Source organism: Acartia tonsa, chromosome 2 (assembly GCF_053477335.1).
Source record: "Acartia tonsa isolate MP-2025a chromosome 2, ASM5347733v1, whole genome shotgun sequence".
Lineage (NCBI taxonomy): Eukaryota > Metazoa > Arthropoda > Copepoda > Calanoida > Acartiidae > Acartia > Acartia tonsa.
Genome location: NC_137261.1, coordinates 30399881 through 30423793, shown reverse-complemented (window position 1 = coordinate 30423793; position 23913 = coordinate 30399881). Strand labels below are relative to the sequence as shown.

Genomic DNA, 23913 nt, shown 5'->3' with positions numbered 1-23913 from the left:
AACCAATGAAGAAATATTTATTCAATTTATATTTTGAAATTCTTATTTAATCATAGAATAAGGACAATCATTTTCTTTGTATTTAATATGATTTACAAAAATAATTTTGAAAGAAATTCTACTAAAATTTAATAGAATTATTTAAGTCAATATGATTTGATTAGTTTAATCAAAGTCCGTGTAAAAGAAAAGTAAAAAGTTCTATTAAAATTTAAGACACAAACAGATTGATAAAATAATTGGAATAATTTGATGAATCTTGAAATAGGTGAATGAAGTTGATCCACCACTCAAACTGTCTAAAATTAAAATATAAAATAATTTTAGATTCTATATAGATAATAAACGCTGTTTGTTGGCAAACTCATGTTTGTCTTTTTACTAGATTATCTAAGGATAGATTAATTTGTACCGTGTCAAATAAAATGCTTTTTTACAATTGAAAACAATCATTCCTATATATATACATTAAGGTTACTACTTGACTCTCTCACACACCAAGCCATACAGACTGTTACACAAACATAAATATTAAAATAGTAATTTCTTCTCTATTACAGCTTACTGTTATTTTCTTAACTCTGGAAAATCACTTTTTTTGGCTGCGCTACTTATGGGTCTAATTGTCTATGTCTTACAGTGCACTGTGGGGCAAACCAAAAATAGGACTAAATTATTTTCAGGGTTCTTATACAAAACAAAAACAGGTTTTTGTGTCAAAAAATCTTTATTACAACCTGATGTGATTTTAATTATTAGGATCTCCTCTACGAAGCAGTTTATAGTGCCTATAAAAAATGACGTCATTATGGACTACTATTGGTCAATTAAAATCTTAACTGGCCTGTCATTGGTAATTTAGTTTGTGTATTGGCCTATCATTGGTCATCTGTATTGAATGACGTCATTTCTTAAAGGCACTTTTTTAAATTGAAAAAAAAACTGTCTATAAGTCTATAAATCAGTGGATAAATCAAATTTTAACTGGCAATTATGTTATTTGTTTAGTGAACAAAATCAAGTTCATAGCCAGCGGCATCCTACAAAACCGTATTAACAATGCACTAAAATCCTGTGCTTGTCCCACTGTGCAGTGTATCTCCTGTATTATACCTGGTTTGTTAACCGGTTTACCATCAATGATAATTGGTTTTGCAGTCACTACCTCTTCTAAAATTTTATGTAAAATTAAATGTTTTTAAAGCTTAAATTAGATTTAGAAGCTTATTTGGAGTTAGCTAGATAAAGGAGTCAATTTAGTAGCAATGCAATCTATCAATAATATAATTATCCTATTCATCTTATTTTTGGAACAACAAGGTACAATACTGTACACAAAGCATCACTATAATCAAGTTATAAAAGAAGTAAGTGTGTCCTTAAATATCATCCTATATTTAAACAACTTTTATATAATTTTGTTTATACCTAAAGATAAATTTTATGATCATAACTTCTGACTACATGTGTTAATGTTCATTTGTCCTACAACCATTTGTATATGTAACTCTATCTTAATGGATGTGTAATCCTTGTTTCTATTTTGTACTCTTGAAGTAGAAACTTTGTTACAGCCTCAAGAAACAGTTCTAACCTTTTATATTTGTAATGGGTATATTATCTGCAATTGTATATTCATAATCATCAGCGCTTTCTTCATCCGTACCATCTAGAAGACAACAAAAACTATTTCTCTTGTCTATTTTATTTCAATTCTTATTGGTTGGGACCAAGGCTTAAACGAAGCTCCCCCCACCCCCACCCCACCACTATGTACAATTATTTTCTGTGTGAAATAATTCTATCTTATGGAAGATTTTCGTAGATGAGCAGGAAGATTTCGATCTTCTTTTGGCTATTGCGATTCACCCGGCCTCAAGATTTAAATTGCCCTGAGAGGCCTTTGGGGGCGTAGCTATCTTAACTCACCAAATTTCTGACTTAGCTCTGGAAATATTTGTGTGAGAATATCATCATTGATCACCCAGGAATGGTTGGCATCAAGAGTGATCTAAATAAAAAACAAGGATGATAACATACATAAAAGCGAAGCACTGAAACAATAGGGCAAACGAACATTAACACTTGTAGAGTGTCATAAATTAAAGATTTGATTTAAAAGTTGCCTTGCTTATAATACTCTACCTCGTTGTTTTAAGAATTATTATTTAAAAAATCAGATCAATACGATAATTAAATCATACAAAAAGTGTTGCCAAAATGCTAAAAAATGAGGATATTTTAAATGAACGTACGGACTTTCTGGTAACGATTATCGAGTTACTAACTTTATGACTTAAGAGAAGCTGCGCTATTCTTTATTGAATACAAACAAAATACCAAAATTCTTCCTCCATTAGAGTCTCTTGTCAACTTTAAAAAATCGCCCAAATCTAAATTAAAATCTATCTTTAAAAATAAATATATGTTTGTATTTTGATATATATATATATACAAGTTTAAATCAATCTCAAAAGCAAACATGAAAATTAAATTGATATATTTTTTTAGTTAACCTGTTTTATTTCCGTTATTTAGCATTGGTGTTCTTCCTTGTTCTGTTCCATCTGAAAAATAAGCAGGGATGACAGACCTATGACACAATGATCTAAAGGGATAAGACAATAACCGATAAATTGATGTACATCCAAAATGATGATACTCAAAATTAATGGGACTAAAATTAGTAATTGAAAATTTTTGAACACTCAACTTCATTAGCCAAGCAAACAAGTCCCCAAAGTTGTCAAGCTAACGAATAAGAAAACTTTAACATAAAACTTTGGGGACTAGTGTAATAATAATACGACTGTGGTATAACACGTAGCGCATCCGCTCGTTGTAGGAAAGCTAGAATCTCGGCACAAAACCGCGTCAAAACAAAAGATATCATAAATTATAGACAGTAGTCTTACAATTAAAGGGTTGGTTGTCTAAAGAGCGTTTGACCCCATAATCTTGTTTTTAATTAACCAGATTTGATTCAGAGACACACCAAATTGATATATTGTGGTGTATCGATCCAGGTTAAACTAGGATGACAACATTCAACAAAAAGAACACATTGCAATGTACAAAATATATTAAAATATCCCGGTGTTTTTCCTCAAAGCGTCTGTTAGGCACTGAATCCTTTCCTTATTCATTTTTAAAAATTAAATGGACAGTAGTAATATCTCATATGCTTAACCTCTTTGCTGGGCCCTAAACCTGCGGGGATACTAGGTACCTAATATGACCTGACCTAACTTATTACAAATAAAGAAATATTTCAATATCTAAATCCCTAGCCTGGTGGCTTGACAAACCTTTAGAGATATTTTTACTTACCTGGGTTGTAAGGTTTTCTACCATCCAGTAAAATAGGCTTAGCCAGAACCGGTTTTGTTGCCTCCCTTTTGTCTCCAGGATTGAACCCTTGTCCTCCTGGCCCGTTTTCAAATGATCCTAGACGTATTTATCAATTTTCATGTATTTAGATTTTGTTTCTATGTGTTTTAATATCACTGATGTTAGAAAACATAATATATTTTTGAAAAGTTTTGCCCAACTAAAGCAGGTTATAATTTTAACTTCTGATTTTACTTTACCTCTGGCGTCTAACGTAGAAAGTTGTCTGAAATCTATTTCCCATGAATATTTTTTGGAGTTCCATTCTATCTAAATAAATTTTGTCAGATTATTTTGGGGAAGGGTACCTCCTCTCCACACTCCTCAGAAAAATTGACGATGTTTTATTTAATGTCTAAAGTTTTAGATGACTCTTTACCAAAATTTTGGTTGGACAACTCATTAAGTTATAATGTAACACTCGCAAAAAATTACACCTTCTGTCAGTGCTAAACAAACAGACAAAAAAATATTTGAGTAGCTTTGCTAAAATGAATAAATGTGTAATACCTCTATTTTATTTTCTTTTTGGTTTCTTTTTATCAACAAAGCATTGTCTAGTGAAATAAGGATAGTTATATATCACATCGTTTTATAGACACCTTTCCGCGTATATTAAAAAATTATAAGCTTAAAACCAATTTTGTTAGACTATCTAAAATAAATTAGGATCTACCTGAATCTTTAGCATATGCAGAGTGATAAAACAAAGTTGCATGCAATATCAAAATAAAGCAAAAAAGTTTCATTCTAATTTACTAAATTTAAGATATCTGAAATCAAAAATTCAAAGCAGATACAACTTTCTGTTTTATAAATTTGTAGTAATTAGATTATTACATTTTAAATAAATTTTTTGGTAGCGAAGTTACTTTATAATTAACTTTGTCTGTCAATTCGTCAGTTGGTTTGCAACGCTATGTGGTTTTCTCAGCTGATATTCAAGATAGGCGGCTGATTTTTTGGACAAGATTTCTTATACCAATGAGCATACAGTATGTTATGTACTTGGTAAGTCATGCTACAAAATATTAATATTAACAAAAACAAAAATGATAAGAAAGGTTTGTGTTTTTTTTTTCCATGGTATTTAATAAAATGCTCTTTAAATCTCTGCAAAAAACTCTTTTTGAGGGGGTAATTAGTAATTACCTCTTTACCCATCCCCCCCCCCCTTGGACGTAATTGAATCTCTGTAATCCCATTCATGATTTATTTTGTGCTTCGCTACTTATGGATGTTGTCATCCTTGTTTTTTATGCAGATAATCATTAGATCATTAATCTTTTTGGTAAATAGAGCTTTGAAATTAGTAGCTGGTGGTAGTTTATCTTATTTAATTTCTTTTGGCTGTTCCATAAGAAAATATTTTTGTAGTATTAGACATACAAAGCAGTACATACAAGTGTTGTAATAATTTGAAAGAAAGTGTTTTCAAATCTGGAGCCAACACCTAAAACAAGAATTAAATTATTTACAAAAAAATATCATTTCTAAATTCAAAACTGTTGAAGAAGAGGTTTAAAATTTAAGATTATTAGCAAAAATAGATTTTTTTATATTTCTGTTAACCGTAACAAACGTTGTGCAGTATACTGAGACACAGGACAAGTTTCATTTCCATTTGACGCGCATGTAAATGTACTTCTATATCTCTAAACAATGTGTCTTTAAAAAATGGTGTTTAAAAATAAAATGGATTTTTACCAGAGGATCTTGGAGGGCTTGCACCTGGTCTTCCATTGCCTCCATTATTGAACCCGTCACCTCCATTTCCCCCAAAGTCAGGTTTCCCATTTCCTCCATTGTTAAACCCGTCACCTCCATTTCCCCCAAAGTCGGGTCTTCCATTGCCTCCATTATTAAACCCGTCACCTCCATTTCCCCCAAAATCAGGTCTTCCATTGCCTCCATCATTAAACCCATCACCTCCAATGTCAGGTCTTCCATTGCCTCCATTGTTAAAACCGTCACCACCATTTCCCCCAAAGTCGGGTCTTCCATTGTCTCCATTATTAAAACCGTCACCTCCATTTGAAGAACCACCATTAAAACCCCCACCTAAGATATCAGAAAATTTGGCTTAATTTTCCTCCAGCCAAGAATAAAAGTTCTTGTTAATCGTCTTTTAAAATTTTCATAAAGATACAGAGAAAATAATATTTCTACAGATACCCTATCCATGCATCATAAATTCAGATATGAAAAAAAATGGATGGATAATATTGCATTGATCCAACTAAGCAAATGTTACCTTGGCCTTTGATGAGACTGCAAAGACAGCAAAAAACTAGAAATTTCATAAACAAAGCCTTCATTTTGGTCTGCTTCTTTTATCTGTAATAAACAAAAAACCCTAATTTCATGTAGTTTGAAGCTTATTTAAGCAAAAATTATTCGCAAACATCAATACAACAGGTTCAAAATCAATTAAAAATATTTTGTTAAACTAAGTAGAAAAGGATCTCAAAACATAGCATCATAGCGATTTCAATAAAGTTTCTTATAAATTGAAATTATCACAAAACTAAGTTTACCCCCTCCCCCCCCCAAAAAAAAAAAAAAAAAAATAATACTTATATTTATATTAAGTTTAGATAATTCTGATTGTCTACTTAACCTTTTCAATAATTGTTTATCCTATTTTTTTTAGAATAAAATTAAGCAAAAATAAATGGTACAAGTGACAAAGCTATGGAAAGAATAGAAGAAACTGTCAACATGTTGGCACTGCCGGGTTTGGGAGAGTTACCATCATGAAAACCATCTCCACCATCTCCTAACACATTTCAAACAGATTATTTCCTTATGAAAGTTCTATAGGCTTTCACTGCATTCCAAAGATGAGATGGAGGTTTAGTGAAGCATTAGGGATGAATTTTCTAGTATAGCTTCAAAACTGATTAATATCTTCTGGATTAGAACCGGTTCTCAGTATAGTGTCGCATTTCAAATAAATTTTACGAATATACAAATAAAATTTATAACTTTAAAATGAAAATATTATTTTTCCTTCTTATATCCGCGGAAAGTGACTCAAAAATCAGCCATGTGAAGTCATAAAAATGAGGGATTATCCATCGCTTTTTTAGGGTTTTTCTTCCCACTTTTCCTCTCATCTCCCTCATTTTTATGACGTCACTTGTCTGATTTTTTAGTAACTTTGTCCCACTACTTAATATCAGACCCTGTTATTTATTCGTTGTAATATATATCTCCGTATTCTAGCATTTTTTTACATGTCTTTTACCATTACCTCGTAAGGGCGGGATTCTCCTTCGATTCCAAGTGATAATCCAGAGAATCCGGAGCATCATCCGTGTGTAATGGGATGCATTACTCTAACACCCAAGAGTATTAGGTTAAGATACTTCCATCAGACAACCCACCCTTTGATTGCACGACCTTTGTCTGAGAAGTCCTAACTGTGTATGGTAATAAGTTGCGCCTGTTTATGGGCGAAGGCATTTTACCTACTCTTACTGTTTATGTCACGCACCTGACATAGCAACAGTATGAACCATTTTTAACGTATTTAGTTATGACGCGGTGTCGGCCCGAGATTCGAACCTATCACCTCCCAGGCGACGAGCGTATGCGCTACGTGTTGAGCCACTATCGTGGTTTTTTCAGATGTCTTATTAAGATTAAAATTGAAATGATAAAAGTATTAAATTTGGTAGGAATAAAAGTTTGAACCTGTTGGTGAAGAAATAGGTCCATTAAGTTCGCCAGGAAGAATGGTTGGCTTATCTAAAATGAGATTGATGGTTATATAAATAGCTGTTTATTACATTAGTCCCCAAAATCTTTTATAATGTTTTCTTCGTTTGCTTAACAACCTTGGGGACTTTTATTCAATTTTGATTGGTTGGTTCATTTAGTTGAGTGTCCAAAGTTTCAACCACTATTTATAATCTACAGAAGGGGTAACTTTGTGTATCATCATTGGGGATGAACATCAATTATGTCAGCCATTGTCTTATTCCTTTTGATCCCTGGATTCCTAGGATAATTATTTGTAAATCATTCATTACCGTGTACTCCTATATTGGCAGGAAGAGTGATTGGCCTATCTAAAATAAAATCAAATGATGAAGTTGTTAATCTTTAACTTAATTTTACATTTTTTCATATAATTCTGTTTAAAACTTTTTATTAATATTTATTTCATAAAATTCTGATTCTGATTTACTTTCATCAAACCTATTTCTTTACCCTTTCCACCTTTATTTTTAATTTTAAAGAAGGTAGATGTATCTCTCAGGGATCTAAATGGATAAGATAATGGCTGATAAAATAATGTATATCCCTAAAGATGATACACAAAATTACCCTCTTTACAAATTACAATTAGTGATGTAAACGTTTGTACACTCAATTAAATGAACCAACCTAACAAAATTCAATAAAAGTCCCCAAAGTGGTCAGGCCAACGAAAAAGAAAACGATATTATAAAACTTTGGTGACTAGTGTAATAATCAGCCCAATGTCCCCTCCCATCATGACATCTCTATCCTCTGCAATCAATAAATAATTTTACCTTGTTGTGCACTGATGACAGCAATGAAAGCGATCACAAGTAAGGCAATGAGTAGTTTTGATGCCATTGTAAGCTAGCTTAAACAAAGGTTGTCTGAAATTAAATATATTCTTTAAAAATACTATCAGCTTTGCCTGAGCCTGGCCTGAGCCTCTTGAAATGTAATTAGATTAAAGGTAACCCACATAATCCTATACTCTTGATTTTTTGTGGCTTAAGAAATGATTTTAAATTTCTTTACTCATTAGTTGATTATTACGGATAGCTCTTTCCGTTAATTTATAAAGCGAAGCAACTCTATAATCATTACCAGAAAGTTCGTACGTCCATTTTAATCATGTTGCTTTTTAACTTTTAACACAATTTTATGTGACAAAACTATCCGATTGGATTAACTTTTAGAGTACTGATTCCTAGGAAAACAAAGTACATTGTTATAAGCGAAGCATCTCTTTAATCAAGTCCTAAAATACATACATCCGGCTACTTTAGATTACAAATATTATTTAAATAATTGCAGCTAAAATAGAATATATAATAAAATAAAACTCTTAAATTAAAGAATTACATATAAATTTTGTCAAAAAATATATATCTGAAGGCATTTTTTAACTTATTTTTTTTTAAAAATGTAAGGCCGATTTTGTAAAAATTATAATAAAAAATGTATAATGAATAAATATAAAGAAATTATAAGAAATGGCATCTTTGTACATGATTCAGAATTGTAAAGAAATATAGAATTTTTATGTTTATATCTGAATATTCGGGGATTTCTTGATGAGTCTAAACATAAAGGATAAAATTTTACAACCAAATAATAGTTATTTATAGCAGAGACTTATGAATAGCTTTCCGCGGATATAAAATTGTACAATTATAAGTTTAAAACCAGTTTTGTAAGCCCCGAGATGCCGAAGGCACGGGCTAACTAAACTGGTTTTAATATTATGATCGTACATTTTATATTCGTAAAAAAACAATACATGATATTTCAGTGTAGCTGAGAACCGGTTCTTAACCACTGCATCTTATTCATGGATACTAATCGGAGAATATCTTTATTTCTGGAATGTCTTACACGTTCGATATTTGAAGCTGTTTGAATTAATAAGCTGTACACAAAGAAGAAAAAATAGATAGCGAAGGTAAAGAGAAATAAAAAAAGAATGGAAAAAAAAGAAAGGGTTAGAAAGATAAGAGAGAGCAAAGTGAGGGGGGGGGGGGAGAAAAGAGAGAGAAAGATAGAGATATAGAGAGAAAGATAGAGATATAGAGAGAAATATAGAGATATGGAGAGAAAGATAGAGATATAGAGAGAAAGATAGAGATATAGAGAGAAATATAGAGATATAGAGAGAAAGATAGAGATATAAAGAGAAATATAGAGATATAGAGAGAAAGATTGAGATATAGAGAGAAATATAGAGATATAGAGAGAAAGATAGAGATATAGAGAGAAATATAGAGATATAGAGAGAAATATAGAGATATAGAGAGAAAGATCGAGATATAGAGAGAAATATAGAGATATAGAGAGAAAGATAGAGAAATAGAGAGAAATATAGAGATATAGAAAGAAATATAGAGATATAGAGAGAAAGATAGAGATATAGAGAGAAAGATCGAGATATAGAGAGAAAGATAGAGATATAGAGAGAAAGATAGAGATATAGAGAGTTAGCAAGAGAGAGTTGTATGAATTAAGATATTTAGTTTAGAAAAGAAAAACTTGCAGCAATACTGACAGAAGGACAGAAACAGAAAGAAGGACACGAACACTTATAGAGTAACTTTGCTACTGTAAAACCCAGGAATCTTAAGGGATAAGACATTAGACAACACATTGAAGTCCATTTTTAAATGTTAATAAACAAAACTATTCCTTCTGTAGATTAAAGTTATTGGTGTACAAGCCTGAACACCTCTTTTTAAATCAATGAATCAAATTCAAATGTAAGTACCCAAAGGAACAATATAATGTGGCTAAAAAAAATTCGGGTACCTTTGTAAATTCCAGTCTAGTGTTCCCTACATTTCTGATAAAACCCGCTCAGAGAAACTTTACAGAGTGTATCAAAATCAGCCATGTGATGGAGGAGAAGTAGGAAAGAAAACCCCTAAAAAGAGATTGATTTTATGACGTCATATGGCTGATTTTTGAGACACTTTATAAAGTTACCCGCTCAGGGTTGGACTGGTTAATGGTAAGAAAGAAAACTAAGAATAGAATAATCCATAATAAGGGTACAAATATTTCTTTTGTATTGCTTTGTTTATTTTTTTTAAAGATAATTTTTTTTTATCTTTTTCATCCTTTATTCCTGTATTTATCATTGGTGGTTGTGCAGAAATTTCGTGAGATGGGGAGATTGTCTGTGGAGGTATCTGGCATAAAGGGCCACACACTCCCCATTTTCCCTGGCTAGCGACATGCACTCCCTTGACATCCACCTCTGTTGAACACCATGCCTAAAGATCAATACAAGATCATTTTTGGGTTATAGTCCCTTCGTGACAACGCCTCTCAAGGGGCGTTTCGTCATATTTTCACGGTAGATTTTCTCCTATTTTAGCCAGTGCGTGGGGTCCTAGCACTGCGGGGAAAATTGCCTAACCCTGTGTGGCAATCACCTAAGCTAACATAACCTAAAATAATCAAAAGCTACAGTGAAAATACAACGAATTACCACCATGAGAGGCGGTGTCACAAAAGGGACTATATCCCATTGTTTTATCATGAATCAGAAAATGCTGTACATCAATTTTAGAATAAAAATCAGAAATTTATCAAAATATATAAATATGCAGAGAATCAAAATAATCAATTTATGTATTTAAAAAGCCCAAACCTTTCCAATACTAAATAAAAAACCTGTACATTTATGTAATTTACCTGGTTTTCAGTATTTTTAGAGTCGACCCATGTACATGTTTCATAAGTGATGTTTTTGTAAATAAAAGGTATTATACAGGCCTTGTTCGTTGAGGCGCCCCTAAAAAGTAAAATAATTAGATATGAAAGGCTAAAATGGTTGGGTACGGATTATTAACTTTATTGTGGTTTTATCTTTAGTGTCTATAATGAGATGACATCATACAATACAAATGACAAATAAAACGCCTATGAACTGACCAAATTACCAATGGCATTCCGATATACATTTTAATTGACCAAGGGCAAGTCAGTATGACGTCATTTTTTATAGGCACTATAATCAGGGAAAAGGGAATGTGATTCTGACAAACAATTCTAAGTGAAAATTTCCCCTCAACCCCCTTCCCTTTTTTCTCCCCTTCTTACCCACTTCCCTTTCAGTTACACAAAAAAAAACTTTTACTCCTACTTTACTCCAACAAAATATTAAATTTTCGGCACTTTCAAATGGAATTAATTGGCTGAATAGCAGTTCCTGACTATAAAAAGCTTCCTCCATTTCACAAAACTTTTAATAGCCTACATTTATTTTTATCAAAACTTTTGTTCTCTAAAACTGCCAATTTTAGTGAACCTTATTATCTTACCCTATTGTTATGCAATTAGTCTTTGGCTTGCAGCTGTTCACTCCTAAACATTCATCATTCAAATATTCAAGAAAAAAATAGTGAGGCGAAAAAAATAATGGATTGACAAACGGACAAAGTGAGCTACAAAGCAGATGTTCAGTTGTATAAAAAAAGATAATTAATGTTTTATAATTTAGAGAAAATGACGAAACCTTTCTGGTCTTTTAAAGCACGATCGACAGTCCTATGGATAAAGTAAATTATACACTGGATGTTTATTGACACAGAGGGAATCTCCAACAAAAATTTCAGGTATAGTCCCTTTCGTGGGAATGCCCCTTAAGGTGCGTTTCATCGTATTTTTACAGTAGCTTTAGGAGAAAAATTTCAGCTATCTATCTTAAATGACACCCGAGAAAATCAGATATCCCCCATAGCATTACGGACAGACAGACAAATTACATTATGTAGTAGTTTCGCAACTAAAAATATAAAATTTTGTAGCATTCAAAGTAAGTAAAAAATAACATTTAGGAACTTTTTACTTTGAAAAGAAGGTATAGAAACAAAATACCTTTCAAATTTAACCAGAGAATTAAACCAATACAAATTAAATCTGCCATCAAATGCATTAGTATTATAGATACATTTAAGTCTGAAATTTTAGAAAATATTTTCCAGGCAAGCTAATTAAATTATAGATAAAATTTTGTACAAGAGAAACAATTTTAAAAGTAATGATTAATGGTTGTTTTAGGTTACAAGCATTTCCGCTGTTCTTTTCTAATATTTGTTTCATTGTTTCATCAGTATAGTCGTCTTCGTGTTCAAAATCTTCTCTTGGTTTTAAATCTTTGGCTTCTATGGCTTTCAAAATTTCTATACAAAAGAATTAAGAAAACAAGGATGGCAACATCCATAGAAGGGCAGTCAAAAACTCATATAGACACAGACAATTTTAATAAGACAAATTTAATTACATTATTCAGTAGCCAAAACAAAAATTCAATATCTGTGCTTAATAGGGATAAACTTACATAAAAAAAACTGAATTAGCTTATAACATTATACAATCATCTTTTGAGGGGTGTTTCTCCCATCCCTAACATTTTTGGCCGTACTTGAAATCATATGATAAATTACTTGATTTACTATAGGAGCTGTCTGTTACGGACTAAGGAATTTATAACCCCCCCCCCCCTTAAATCCAAGGGTGGTATGAAAAAAAAATTGCGCTTCACGATTCACGTAGGAGGTTGTCAAAATCGTTAAGGGGGTGTAAATTTCCGGGTGCACTTCGCGCTCCCTCCTAACAAAAACCTGTGCATTTCCCTGCCCTAGATCCTTTACAGTGATAGGTCTAGACGAAGTTATTAACAATTTTTGGAGGAAGGTACCTACACCCCCCTCCCCTTCTCCAAAAAAATACCAAGATATCAGAATACATGAATAAAGATTGACAAATGGACCATAAATTAAGCGTATCCTTATAATACAGTAACAGGATGTCTATCTGTTTGTCTGTGTGTTTGTACCGAAGGATATCGCTAACCGCTTAACCGATCGGGTTCTCCTTAAAAGGGTAGCTTCTCATAGGTCCCGGGAAGGTTTATAACTACAGTGTGTTTTTTTTATGAGAACTTTTTTGAAAGCAATTTTACCCCACTTATAGTTATCAGAATTTAATGATTAATGGCTTATTTTCTTTGTTTTTAAGGCAATTAATAGAACAACAAAAAAATATTTCAGTTTTTATTTAAAAAGTACAGTAAAATCCAAATTTCAAAACTTAGGTGTCAACATATAAAAATGGTTTTAGCGCATTTTTCTTTAAAAAATGGATTTTCTGTAGTCGACTTTGGGGGGCCAGTTCTCCCTCCCTGGTTGAGATATGACCTTCAAACTTTGATATGTTCTAGTACATGTCCCTAATAGTATCTGTATACATTTTTAGCTCTATATCTCAACTTTGAAGTGTTTAGCAGCCATTCTTGCAAAAGGTTGATTATTTGAGCATAAGAAAAATACGCTAAAACCATTATTAGATGTTGACACCTACGTTTTGAATTTTAGATTTTACTGTACTTTTTAAATAAAAACTGAAATATTTTTTTGTTGTTCTATTAATTGCCTTAAAAAACGAAGAAAATAAGCCATTAATCATTAAATTCTGATAACTATAAGTGGGGTAAAATTGCTTTCAAAAAAGTTCTCATAAAAAAACACACTGTATTTCGAAAGAGGGTACTACCACCCTCCCAAGAGAAATCGCCCCTAAAAAAAATTCCCCCCCCCCCCAAAAAAAAAATAAAAAATTATTTCTTAATTTTTCTTTTAAAATCTAAAATAATAAATTGGGTTATCAAATGCGACTCTCCCTTTCTCAAGTGCCCCTAGAGGCCTCTAGGGGACGTAGCCGCTAGTTTACAAAAAAAGTCTCATTAAAGCCAAATAAAGATACCTGTTTGGGAAAGGAAAATGCCTAAGAAAGTATACCAAACTTCAAGTCTCATTTTATGACTGAAAATTCGTATAGCCAACAATAAAAATAAATCTAAAATAATATTTGGGGGGCAATTTTACAAAGTGTTGCCCCCCAACGACAGCTGAAAAACACGTATAGGTTTCTAAAATTTTTTTCGAATTAAATTCATTGTTGGTATAAGCTGCTGAAAATTATTTTTCATCATTTTTTTTATAATTAATTCTTAGTTCAATAAAATTGTGTATGACTTTAATTAAAACATATACTTTACAAAACTTGTAGAAACTGTATGGAAAAAGAAAATCAAATACAAAATTGACGGAAGTGTAGTAATGTTGATAAGAAATTTTGGTTTTAATTCATTACAATATGAACTTAATTTTATGTTTAAAATCATAAATTTGTCATTAAACTATTTTAAAATGTAATGAGTATATATATTACAAGCGGCTACGTACGCCCCTAGAGGCTCTTCCTTTACTCCTTTTTTTCAGCAACCTTTTGATGAAATATTTTTTATTGTATATTGTCGTATCCATTCACATAGATAAAGCAGCGCAAACATAAAGGAGGAAAAGTTAAATAAACTGAATCAGATATAAAACTTGGATTTTTACTTTTAATGATATGCAAATTAATAAATAAATGATTAATTGAAATTGATCATGCCTATTTGTGTTTTTGTGATTATCTTAAGTAAACCTTCGTCTGATAAAAGAATAACTTTTCTCGTATTCATTCGAATCCGGTGGATAGGAACCGGTTCTCATTCATACGAAAAAAACTATGTCTAGCATCGTATTATATCCAGCTTTCTACGAATATAGAAATGTACAATCATAAGATTAAAACTAGTTTTTTTAGCCGGTGACTTCGTCACCTTGGGGCTAAAAAACTAGTTTTAATCTCATAATTGTACATTCTATATCCGCGGAAAGCCGTTTCTAATACGATGCGAGAAATAACTATTCCAGTATTGCTTCGAAACCGGTCAATATCAGCTGGATTAGAACCGGTTCTTAGACATGATGGAAAAATCATGTATCGTATACTATCCAGATTTCTTCGAATAAAAGGATGTGCAGTTATAAGATAAAAAGTTGTGTTAGACTGTGCCTTCGGCATCTCGGATCTAACAAAACTGGATTTATACTTGTTCATTTTTACATCCGCGGAGAGCTGTTTATAATACGATGCGTTTAATAACTATTTAATGGTATTCTACACAAAATAAGAAAAGTTGCTTTGGTTCTATTACCGAAAGGTTAAAGGATCCATAATGATGAATTTTAGATCCATCATCCCATTCCTATATCCCTGGGAATGACCACTACTTAGTATAACAGAAAACAGGTGGCTAGTTAGTTAGTATAATCCAGAGACGGTTAAATAACATTTGTGAATAATCTGTTAATATACAAGTGAAAATACACGTTTAAGATAAATTTTGAAAGGATAATAACTTGTGATTATGATGCTGCATGTGAAAATAAGATACTATAATATTAGACTTTAATAATATTACTCTCGAATAAAGACTTTTATTTTTCAAAAAAGGTGTCCTAACTTTTGTGATTTTTTTTAAATAGCTAGTCGGTGCGTTTAGTAAGTAGTAGATGTAAAATGATTCAATTTAGATATACAATCGGTTTTTTTTGAAGGCCTTATTTTTGAAGTAATTTAAGAGTTCTTAAAAAAATTAAGTTGGTTTTATGGTACTAAAACGCAACAAAAAAAGAGTAAAATTGTCATTATGAACAAAAATAGTAAGATCTTTAATTTGACACCTTACTTTTTGAATTCTGTTGAGTAATTATTGAGAAAAAAAATCTATTTTGTTGAACCCCAGAGATTCAAAACTTTGAACTTTGGGAGCTTGTCACGAATGGGATAAAGAAAAATCACAAAAGTTAGGACACGTTCTTTGGGAAAATCTGTCTTGATATCATGTTTGTTGATCAAGAGAAAGACAGGACAATGGAACAGTAAATGATTCTTCTCCCAAACTTCATCCATTTGTTAAATTTAAATTCTTTAGATTTCAGCTAGGATTAGTAATGGATTGGAGAAAGTGCAAATTCTCCAAACTTTTTCTCCAATAATTTTTATCCGGGAAATCATGAAAAATTGCAGGCTGTCTAGTCATGCTTTTTTAAGCTTAATCATCCTTCCAATAAGCTTGTCTATTTAGATTAATGGTTCACCTATCTTGACGAAAGATATACCCAATTCCACTTAAAGTGTTTATATAGACAAAAAATATGAAAAAAATCAAGGTTTTTGGCATAAAACTTTATATTTGCAAAATTAACATAACAATGTTAGCATACTAAAAGCGTATAAAAAAATAAATGAGTCAATATTTATAAACCTTAGTCGGTGATATTGTTACAAACAAACACGAAAAAGATAAGAAAGAATATTTGTGATAGTGTGATATTACTTCCGTGAAATGTATTAAATTATTAGAATTACAAATTATTACAACTATCTTACACCTTTTCTTTGCTCTAATAATTAAACACCATTCTAATATGTTTGCTAATATTGTGTCTTTGCATTAAATTTGCGGATATATTTATATATTTGCGGAACTAATGGCACAACAGTTGTAAATAAGATTATACATTTTGACAAGTTTAGTGCTGTATAGTTGTAATAGAGCTTGTTGACTACAAACATTGACAGGTCAGATTTATTTTTTTTCATACAAAGCTTTTTAACTGTCAACTTTATTTTATTTGTGTTTGATTGTTCAATTTGCAACCACTTGCTAATCATAATTGTTTATCAGCTAATATTGAGAGACAAAAAATATTTTCTGGTGGTTCCTATGCATTTTTAGAGAAAATTACTTTTTCTAGTTATATCGATCAGACCACTCCTTAGCCGCCAGCCGATAAATATTAAAACAGTTGTAGACAGTTAATAATAAAGCCAGAAATAGCAAATTTTAGGTGGAACTTTTATTTTTCATAACAAAAAAGTAACTTTTTCTGGCCATCGCCGAAAAACCGCAAATAACGGAAACCGCCATTTTGGGCGGTAAAACGGCGGTTGGCGGCGCCAAATAATATTTTTATCTGTTTCATATCAGAATAAAAGACTACATAAAAAAATTTAGCTGGTCCAAGCTGTTTAAAAATTCGGCGGCTGGCATATTAAAAACGGCAAAATAACAGGTAGGAAATAGAAAATCGGTCAAGGACTGGACAAACATGACCTTACTATTCACGGATGTTTATTATTGCTCAAGAATTTACCACAATTTTTTTTAGGTCTCTAGCTGTGATATACGATATTCACGATTTTCATGAAATATGTCTATAGTAAGAGCCGGGGGAAAAATCGGCCAGGCAGCGGTCAAACGGTCATATGGTCATAACATCACTTTTCTCAGATGTTTATTGATATTTAAGTATTCACCAAAATAATTAGGTCTCTTCCTTATACACAAAAGTCATAATATAGAAATTAAGATCTATTTAGAATTTTTTTCTAACTTTGGTGTAACCTAACCGACTTTGACCGGACACCACGACCGACACAGACCAGATATCCTTATAAAATCAACTTTTACCGACGTATAATTACTAAACTTAAAAAGTCATAAAGTCACAGCTCACTTTTACCTACAAAAAAATTGACATTGAAAAAAAAAACTAGAAGGGGGTGGGGGGTCTTATTTGACCCCCCACCCTGATCTCTAAGGGTTAAAACTGGAGGCTGATTTTTCTCGTATATATATAGCCATAGAGCATGATGGACATGATTGATCTTGCTTTGGCTAAAAGCCTTCGTAAATTGTTCCAATTGTAGTATGTACAGCCAGTAAATTCATATAATAGAAATAGAAGAATAGAAGCATATTCTGAACCCCTTTTTCGTCAAATCTAAGAAGGAACATTTCTAGCAGACAAAAGTATTGTTTACTTTCGACTCAAGCTGATGTGGATTCTAAAGAAATTATAGACTCGCTACTCGATAGTGAGGCAAAATTATTTTTGTGAAAAATCATCCAAAAGCACATTAAAAATCTACAAAAATTAAACAAAATCATATGTTAATAACCCTTTTAAGATTTTATTTAATTTTTGTAAATTTTTTTATTCGATTTTGGAGGATTTTTCACAAAAATAATTTTGCCTCACCAGCGAGTAGCCAGCCTAACTGTTTTTTTAAGAATCCACCTCGTTACTAAGCTTTCAAATTTAAACGAAATTTTTGGGCAATTAATTCTGATTCCGCAGAGCTTTCTACTAAGAAAATATACTGTTTACAGCTGACTTTTATCTAAGTGTGAAATGAAAAAAAACATGCATTCGTAACAAGATGTGTACAAAATTTCAACCAATGAGATTAAATGTATGTACCGATGCGATTCTCCTATTGGCTCAATCAGACATTCCCTCTCTTTCTTAGTACCTTTATTATTCATATCTATATTTTTTCTTCAAACTTTTTATTAAGAAATGTTTGCGGACACCCTGAAGTCTATGCCCACAGATTGGGCTCCATGGTTCGATGTTTGTCACTTTCTCCTAGCGGCTCTTGCAGTCAGGAATCATTATTTGATTTTTATATATAATGTTCTTTACTTGTTAATAAATGTAGAATGTAATATCTATTAAGAAAATCACCAAAAAAGGATTATTTGATAGAGGGGATACCTTATATGTCAAGCTTCCTCAAAATGCAAAGAACTAGAAATCATAGAAAGTAGTGTATGGATCAAACTGAAGATAAAGATGAATTTTTATGAAGTTTAGTATATAAAATTCTTTAAATAATAAACCAGTGACTAAGCCCCTAAAGACCTTGAGGTAAGAGGGGGAGTCGACTCCATTCCCCACATTCAAAAAGGAAAAATAATATAAAAAATTCTGTCATTCCATCATACTTCATGTCCTTTATATATTACAATAATGATATCTGAAGAAAAGAAGTTGGTTTGTCATTCAGTAGAAGCAATCCACTGGCAACATGGTTGGCTACAATGACTGCATCTTTTGCTGGCAGCATGGTTGCTAATCCTTTGTTAGGTACGTGGTAATATTCTGGCAACATGTTTTGACATTGTAAATTAATGATTTTTACTATATTAAAGACTAGTGGATATGCCTCTAGAGGCCTCTAAGGGGCACTTGAGAAGGGGTTAGTTGAAATCGATAACCTGATGTTTATTATATAGATTTAAAAAGAAAAAGGGTTATTTTTTTCTAGGGGCAATTTCTCTTGGGGGGTTGTTCTCCCCTTCCCAAAAATATTTATAAAGCTTCCCAGGACATATGAGATCCTTTGGTACAAACAAACAGAGAAACATCCTTTATTATAAGGATTTCAAAATTTCTGATTTTGTGTACACTGTACAGATAAGCTTATTTTAAGCCTGGAGTAATGAATATTTTAAAAATTTTATATTTGAATTGTTATCAGCAATAAGTTTACATTGTGCTTTATCTATTTTTACTCTGTTATATGATTCAGAAATTTGTAAACAAGGATTTTAAAAATTTGTGACCTCACTAACATGTTAGTGACAAATTCATCATAGATATTTTAAAGAAAATATTTATTAAAATATTTTTCTTATTAACAATAACTAGCAAGCAAATAATATCTATAATATCTATCAAAGTAGCTTGATGTCTGTCCGTCTGAAGCTTAAGATCTCAGTAACCATTTTTTTTTAAAAGATTACTTCTTTGGGCAAAGCCCCTAGAGGCTAGGGGCGAATCCGCTAGTTTTAAATATAGTAATAAATATTCTCGTATTCATTCGAATCTGGTGGATAGGAACCGGTTCTCATCCATACGAAAAAACTATGTCTAGCATCGTATTATAACCAGCTTTCTAGGAATATAAAAGGTACAATTAAAAGATTAAAACCAGATTTTTTTGTCGGTGCCTTCGGCACCTCAGGGCTAAAAAAACTAGTTTTAATCTTATAATTGTACATTCTATATCCGCGGAAAGACGTTTATAATACGATGCGAGAAATAACTATTACATTTTTTTATTGTCTAAATTTAAATAAATCTTAATGTATCAATTCATCAATACAGAACCATCTCGTTAACTAAAATTGAACCATATTTCAGGGAAACCAATTTTTGGCGCAATTAGCAGCGAGTACAATCTTGGTCTGGCGACACTTGTCTTCTGGGCCGTCTTTTACTCTCCGGGAGACATCGTCTACACATGAAAATATCATACATAACATTTATTTTTTTTTTTAAACAGAATGTCAGTATTGCTGTAACTTAATCTAAAAGATAGACAGCTTGATTTTGTTTGTTGATTCCGTTGACATTTTTCATTAAATCACCCAGTCCTTCCAAATGTTATTGCTTTACGAAACCTATACATGATTTTTAGATGTCGTTGGGGGGTAACACCTAAAAAAATTGACGACCTTCATATCTGCCCCTAAAGATTATTTTAGAATTATTTCTCTTGTTGGCTATAACTTATTCCTGGTTTCTTAGCTGCTCCTTAAAATCAACTTTTAGAAATTGCCAAGATTAACCTGACTAACAAGCATCAAATCTATAACTTTTGTTCTAATCTGTTTGTTTTTCTGATACTCAAATATGTTTTGATGACGTTGCTTTGACCTCTTAATACTTTCATCCTTGTTTAAGTTTTTAGTAGAGAAACTAGTATATAATTTGAAATGTACATATGTAGGAATCAGAATTTTTGCTCAAATAGTGTATTTGATTTATACAATTGGTTTTCTTATCTTAATTCTATTTACATTTCTCCCTTCCTTTTTATGAACACTAACAGATGCGCAATAACTCCCTTTGTCAGCTTGCCAATACATAATTAGTTTTTGCTTCGCTACTAATGGACGTTATAATCCTATTCTCACATTTCTTATAATAATGTATGATATGAAAACCTAAACTAGTGGTAAAAAATCCAGTAAGTATTTTATTTCACTGTGTCTAATTTGAACAACAAAGAATTTTTTTTTCATTTCTATGACTTTGGTTTATTTTACCACAAATACGAAAAAATATGCCTTATTTTTTTGGTAGCCTTATTAATTTTAGGGCAATATTATGCAGTGGCCAAAATCGACCTATAATTCAACCCTATAAGTTGAATATAACGTACTATTATTTTCAACTTTGTTTGTTGAATTTTCTGTTTGCCCAGCAACTCTATAATTTGCAGCCTAATTTCAGTACTTTAGCCGAGCTCAGGATAGATCATACAACAATTTATAAGGAGGCTTGGTTCTTGGCAAGTTTTCAGAGTAGCGTCCACTGAAGAATTTTACCAAAAATATGGTTTTTTTTTGTCTACATTTTACTTGGAACAAAAATAAAATGGGGCTTTTGCAAAGGTTGAGGGCGAAGCAAATGGTATTTTTTTTTATTTTCAAAGGCCCTGTATGTTCCAATCTGCGTGGTGAAGGAGATCTACAGAGCAAAGAAAACCCTAGGTAAAGTAAATCAAATAAATGACAAGGATGACAACTTTTTTTCCAGCGAAATTACACTTTAAAATAATCTGCTTATCTTCTATTTGGAATATGAAGTTTTTATATTGGAAGATAAAAGCAAAGAACATTTTTTTTTGAGAAAATATACATTAAAAATTATTTCTGAGGTATTATTTTTAATATCAGTTACATTAAAGATCTAAATGCATAAGTAAGCATAAAGTGAATTATACGTTGAAAAGAGACTTAACCACAAAATTAATTACATTTCTGTACAAAAGTTTGTGTGAAACAACTTTGAATTAGCTTTATTTTAAGGTGGAATCAATGATGCAAAGAAGGTTTATCCTGAGCATGAGCTTATACAAATAGTTGTCGGAGTAATCAAGGGTAATGGCTCTGCCTTTATCAAACCATTCACCAGGTAACATTACAAGCAATTGGGAAGATAAAAAGCTAAAGGGGTGGTTGCACGAAATGCATTTAAGCTTGAATTTGGTGAACTGCATATTTCTTCCTGTCTAATGGTTTAGAGTACATCTATAGGGCATACATTAGATATACCGTCCCAAGGCTTAAATTTAAAAATGAAATATTCTGAAAACCATCCTGGGAGTTTTTCCAAAGAAGAAAAAGTAAATTAGATCATTCGTTGAAATCTTAATCTTCTGACAAAAAAACGTACTAGGTATTTTATATTATCCTATTATGTAAAATACTACCTAAGGTTTATTTGTCTGAAGCTTGAGATTTCAATAACTACTAAACTGATTGAGTTATCTTTTATAGGAAAGCTTCACATAGGTTACGGGATGGTTTTAGGCTATTATAATAGTAGAATTAATCTTTGGGATGGTTTTAGGCTTTTTTATTTCCTTTTTTTACTCTATCAAACAAAGAGCTTCCTAGATGCTAGGGGCGGAGCCAATTGTAGGATATATTTCATCTAGTTTGCTGTAAGATAAAATTTATACATTTAGTACCTAATGATTTCAGATTGGTAGCTGGACAATGGAGCCCAAACAAAAGCGAGATCCTCAAGTTTTCTGTGACAAGCAAGGGATGTCTTGTAGCTGCGATACTTCTGGTTCTAGATGCTAGCGGGTATGTTTAAATTTATCAACCTGTAAGCCGCAGAATAGTCGACGCTATACTGCGTAAAGAATTAGCTGAATGTCGAAAACTATTCCTTATGTAAAGCAATGCGTCCGTTTAGCAAAATTTGTTTAAATTTCGGCTGCCGAGATTTCTGGTTTGTGCATTATTACAGGAAGGGTTAGGTCATTATACTATAAATTACATAAATAATACACAAAGTTTTTATTAACATGATCTCCCATTCGTTGCTTATAAACTTTGGGTACATTTATTATGTCTTGATTAGTTGATTTATTTAGATGTGTCCAAGCTTTTCAACCACACAGTGTTTTTTTTCTATTATTATTGAGGATGAATATAAATTTATCGTCAATTGTTTTACCCCTCTATTTTTACATCTCAAGTAATGTTATCTCGACTCGAACCCGACACTTTGTATGCACACTTTTTTATATTTTGTATTTAGATATTTGATACCCCCAGTAACCGGTGACATGTTGTACCTCGGCATCGTGACAACCTTCATCATGACCAAGCTCTCTGGGGTCCTGGCAGAACAAATTGATCCCTACGCTCCTTTGGACATTGTTGTTCGTGCGGCCACAGGTAAAGGATGACTAAGGATGAATATTAATGTACAGCGCAGATAAAAACAAGTGAAAGAAAATGTTCTAGTATATTTATGTATACATAGGTCAAAATAAATGCTATGATTGCAAGGTAAAAGACTTGCAGTGAAATTATGAATTATATTACTAACTTTTAAATTTTGTTAGGCGGGCTCTGGGATGGAGAAGTAAACGAACATTCTGATTAGACGGATATATAATTTATGAATTATGTAAATTATTGAAAATTCAAAATATAATATATGGATTTCAGCTAAAATATGCCTGTTTATCAGCGCTGTTCCTCTATAATTAGGGTATTTAGTCTCCATCAATGAAGCCTTTAAAAATCTACAAAAATACGTAATAGCTTTTCTCGTATTCATTCGAATCCGGTGGATAGGAACCGGTTCTCATCCATACGAAAAAACGATGTCTAGCATCGTATTATATCCAGCTTTCTACGAATATAAAAATGTACAATCATAAGATTAAAACCAGATTTTTTAGCCGGTGCCTTCGGCACCTCGGGGCTAAAAAAAAATAGTTTTAATCTCATAATTGTACATATGATTTTATATCCGCGGAAAGACGTTTATAATACGATGCGAGAAATAACTATTAATATTCTTCTATTTATGAATATAATATTCATTTTTATTTGGAACCAGAGTTTAAAATGCAACTTGTGTTTGAATCATAAATTAAGTTGATAAAATTATTTAACTTCCGTTCAAAAAGTTGTTATATTAGTCAAATACAGAATTATTAATTTTTCAAATTTCAATGTAGGGGATGATCCTTTTTAACTTATAAAAACCCTCA

At 31.7% G+C, this 23913-nt stretch overlaps 3 protein-coding genes and 2 long non-coding RNA genes across 8 annotated transcripts; 1 reads left to right on the top strand and 4 right to left on the bottom strand.

Annotated features, from left to right (window-relative positions):
• Positions 1-3: 3 nt before the first annotated feature.
• Positions 4-4199, bottom strand: LOC145310065 (uncharacterized). 2 transcript variants are annotated; one of them, XM_080150380.1, is made up of 10 exons: positions 4067-4199; positions 3901-3947; positions 3591-3660; positions 3331-3447; positions 2517-2567; positions 2341-2393; positions 1930-2011; positions 1595-1669; positions 1114-1170; positions 4-299 (listed from the first exon to the last, which is right to left on the bottom strand). In XM_080150380.1, exons 1-10 carry the CDS (start codon positions 4137-4139, stop codon positions 205-207), a joined length of 720 nt encoding a protein of 239 aa, XP_080006506.1. In that variant the 5' UTR covers positions 4140-4199; the 3' UTR covers positions 4-204. The 2 variants fall into 2 exon arrangements, with proteins under 2 accessions (XP_080006506.1, XP_080006507.1); XM_080150381.1 differs by lacking the exon at positions 4-299 and adding an exon at positions 585-657 and having other exon boundaries at positions 1115-1170.
• LOC145310107 (uncharacterized) lies at positions 4163-5783 on the bottom strand. Its single transcript, XM_080150384.1, has 3 exons — positions 5645-5783; positions 5098-5451; positions 4163-4843 (listed from the first exon to the last, which is right to left on the bottom strand). The coding sequence occupies exons 1-3, from the start codon at positions 5706-5708 to the stop codon at positions 4770-4772; spliced, it is 492 nt and encodes a 163-aa protein (XP_080006510.1). The 5' UTR covers positions 5709-5783; the 3' UTR covers positions 4163-4769.
• On the bottom strand, positions 5722-8447 carry LOC145310123 (uncharacterized). 2 transcript variants are annotated; one of them, XR_013876545.1, is made up of 4 exons: positions 7935-8444; positions 7428-7466; positions 7090-7143; positions 5722-6169 (listed from the first exon to the last, which is right to left on the bottom strand). It is a non-coding gene; the product is annotated as an uncharacterized LOC145310123 (long non-coding RNA). The 2 variants fall into 2 exon arrangements; XR_013876546.1 differs by lacking the exon at positions 7428-7466 and having other exon boundaries at positions 7935-8447.
• Positions 8448-10262: 1815 nt separating this feature from the next.
• Positions 10263-13963, bottom strand: LOC145310165 (uncharacterized). Its single transcript, XR_013876548.1, has 5 exons — positions 13903-13963; positions 12016-12320; positions 11460-11502; positions 10831-10930; positions 10263-10406 (listed from the first exon to the last, which is right to left on the bottom strand). It is a non-coding gene; the product is annotated as an uncharacterized LOC145310165 (long non-coding RNA).
• Positions 13964-16457: 2494 nt separating this feature from the next.
• Positions 16458-23368, top strand: LOC145310039 (trimeric intracellular cation channel type 1B.1-like). 2 transcript variants are annotated; one of them, XM_080150378.1, is made up of 10 exons: positions 16458-16614; positions 18397-18487; positions 18865-18968; positions 20028-20129; positions 20843-20856; positions 21325-21382; positions 21701-21806; positions 22379-22486; positions 22947-23086; positions 23257-23368. In XM_080150378.1, the coding sequence occupies exons 2-10, from the start codon at positions 18399-18401 to the stop codon at positions 23295-23297; spliced, it is 762 nt and encodes a 253-aa protein (XP_080006504.1). In that variant the 5' UTR covers positions 16458-16614; positions 18397-18398; the 3' UTR covers positions 23298-23368. The 2 variants fall into 2 exon arrangements, with proteins under 2 accessions (XP_080006504.1, XP_080006505.1); XM_080150379.1 differs by lacking the exon at positions 16458-16614 and adding an exon at positions 17053-17108.
• Positions 23369-23913: the final 545 nt, after the last annotated feature.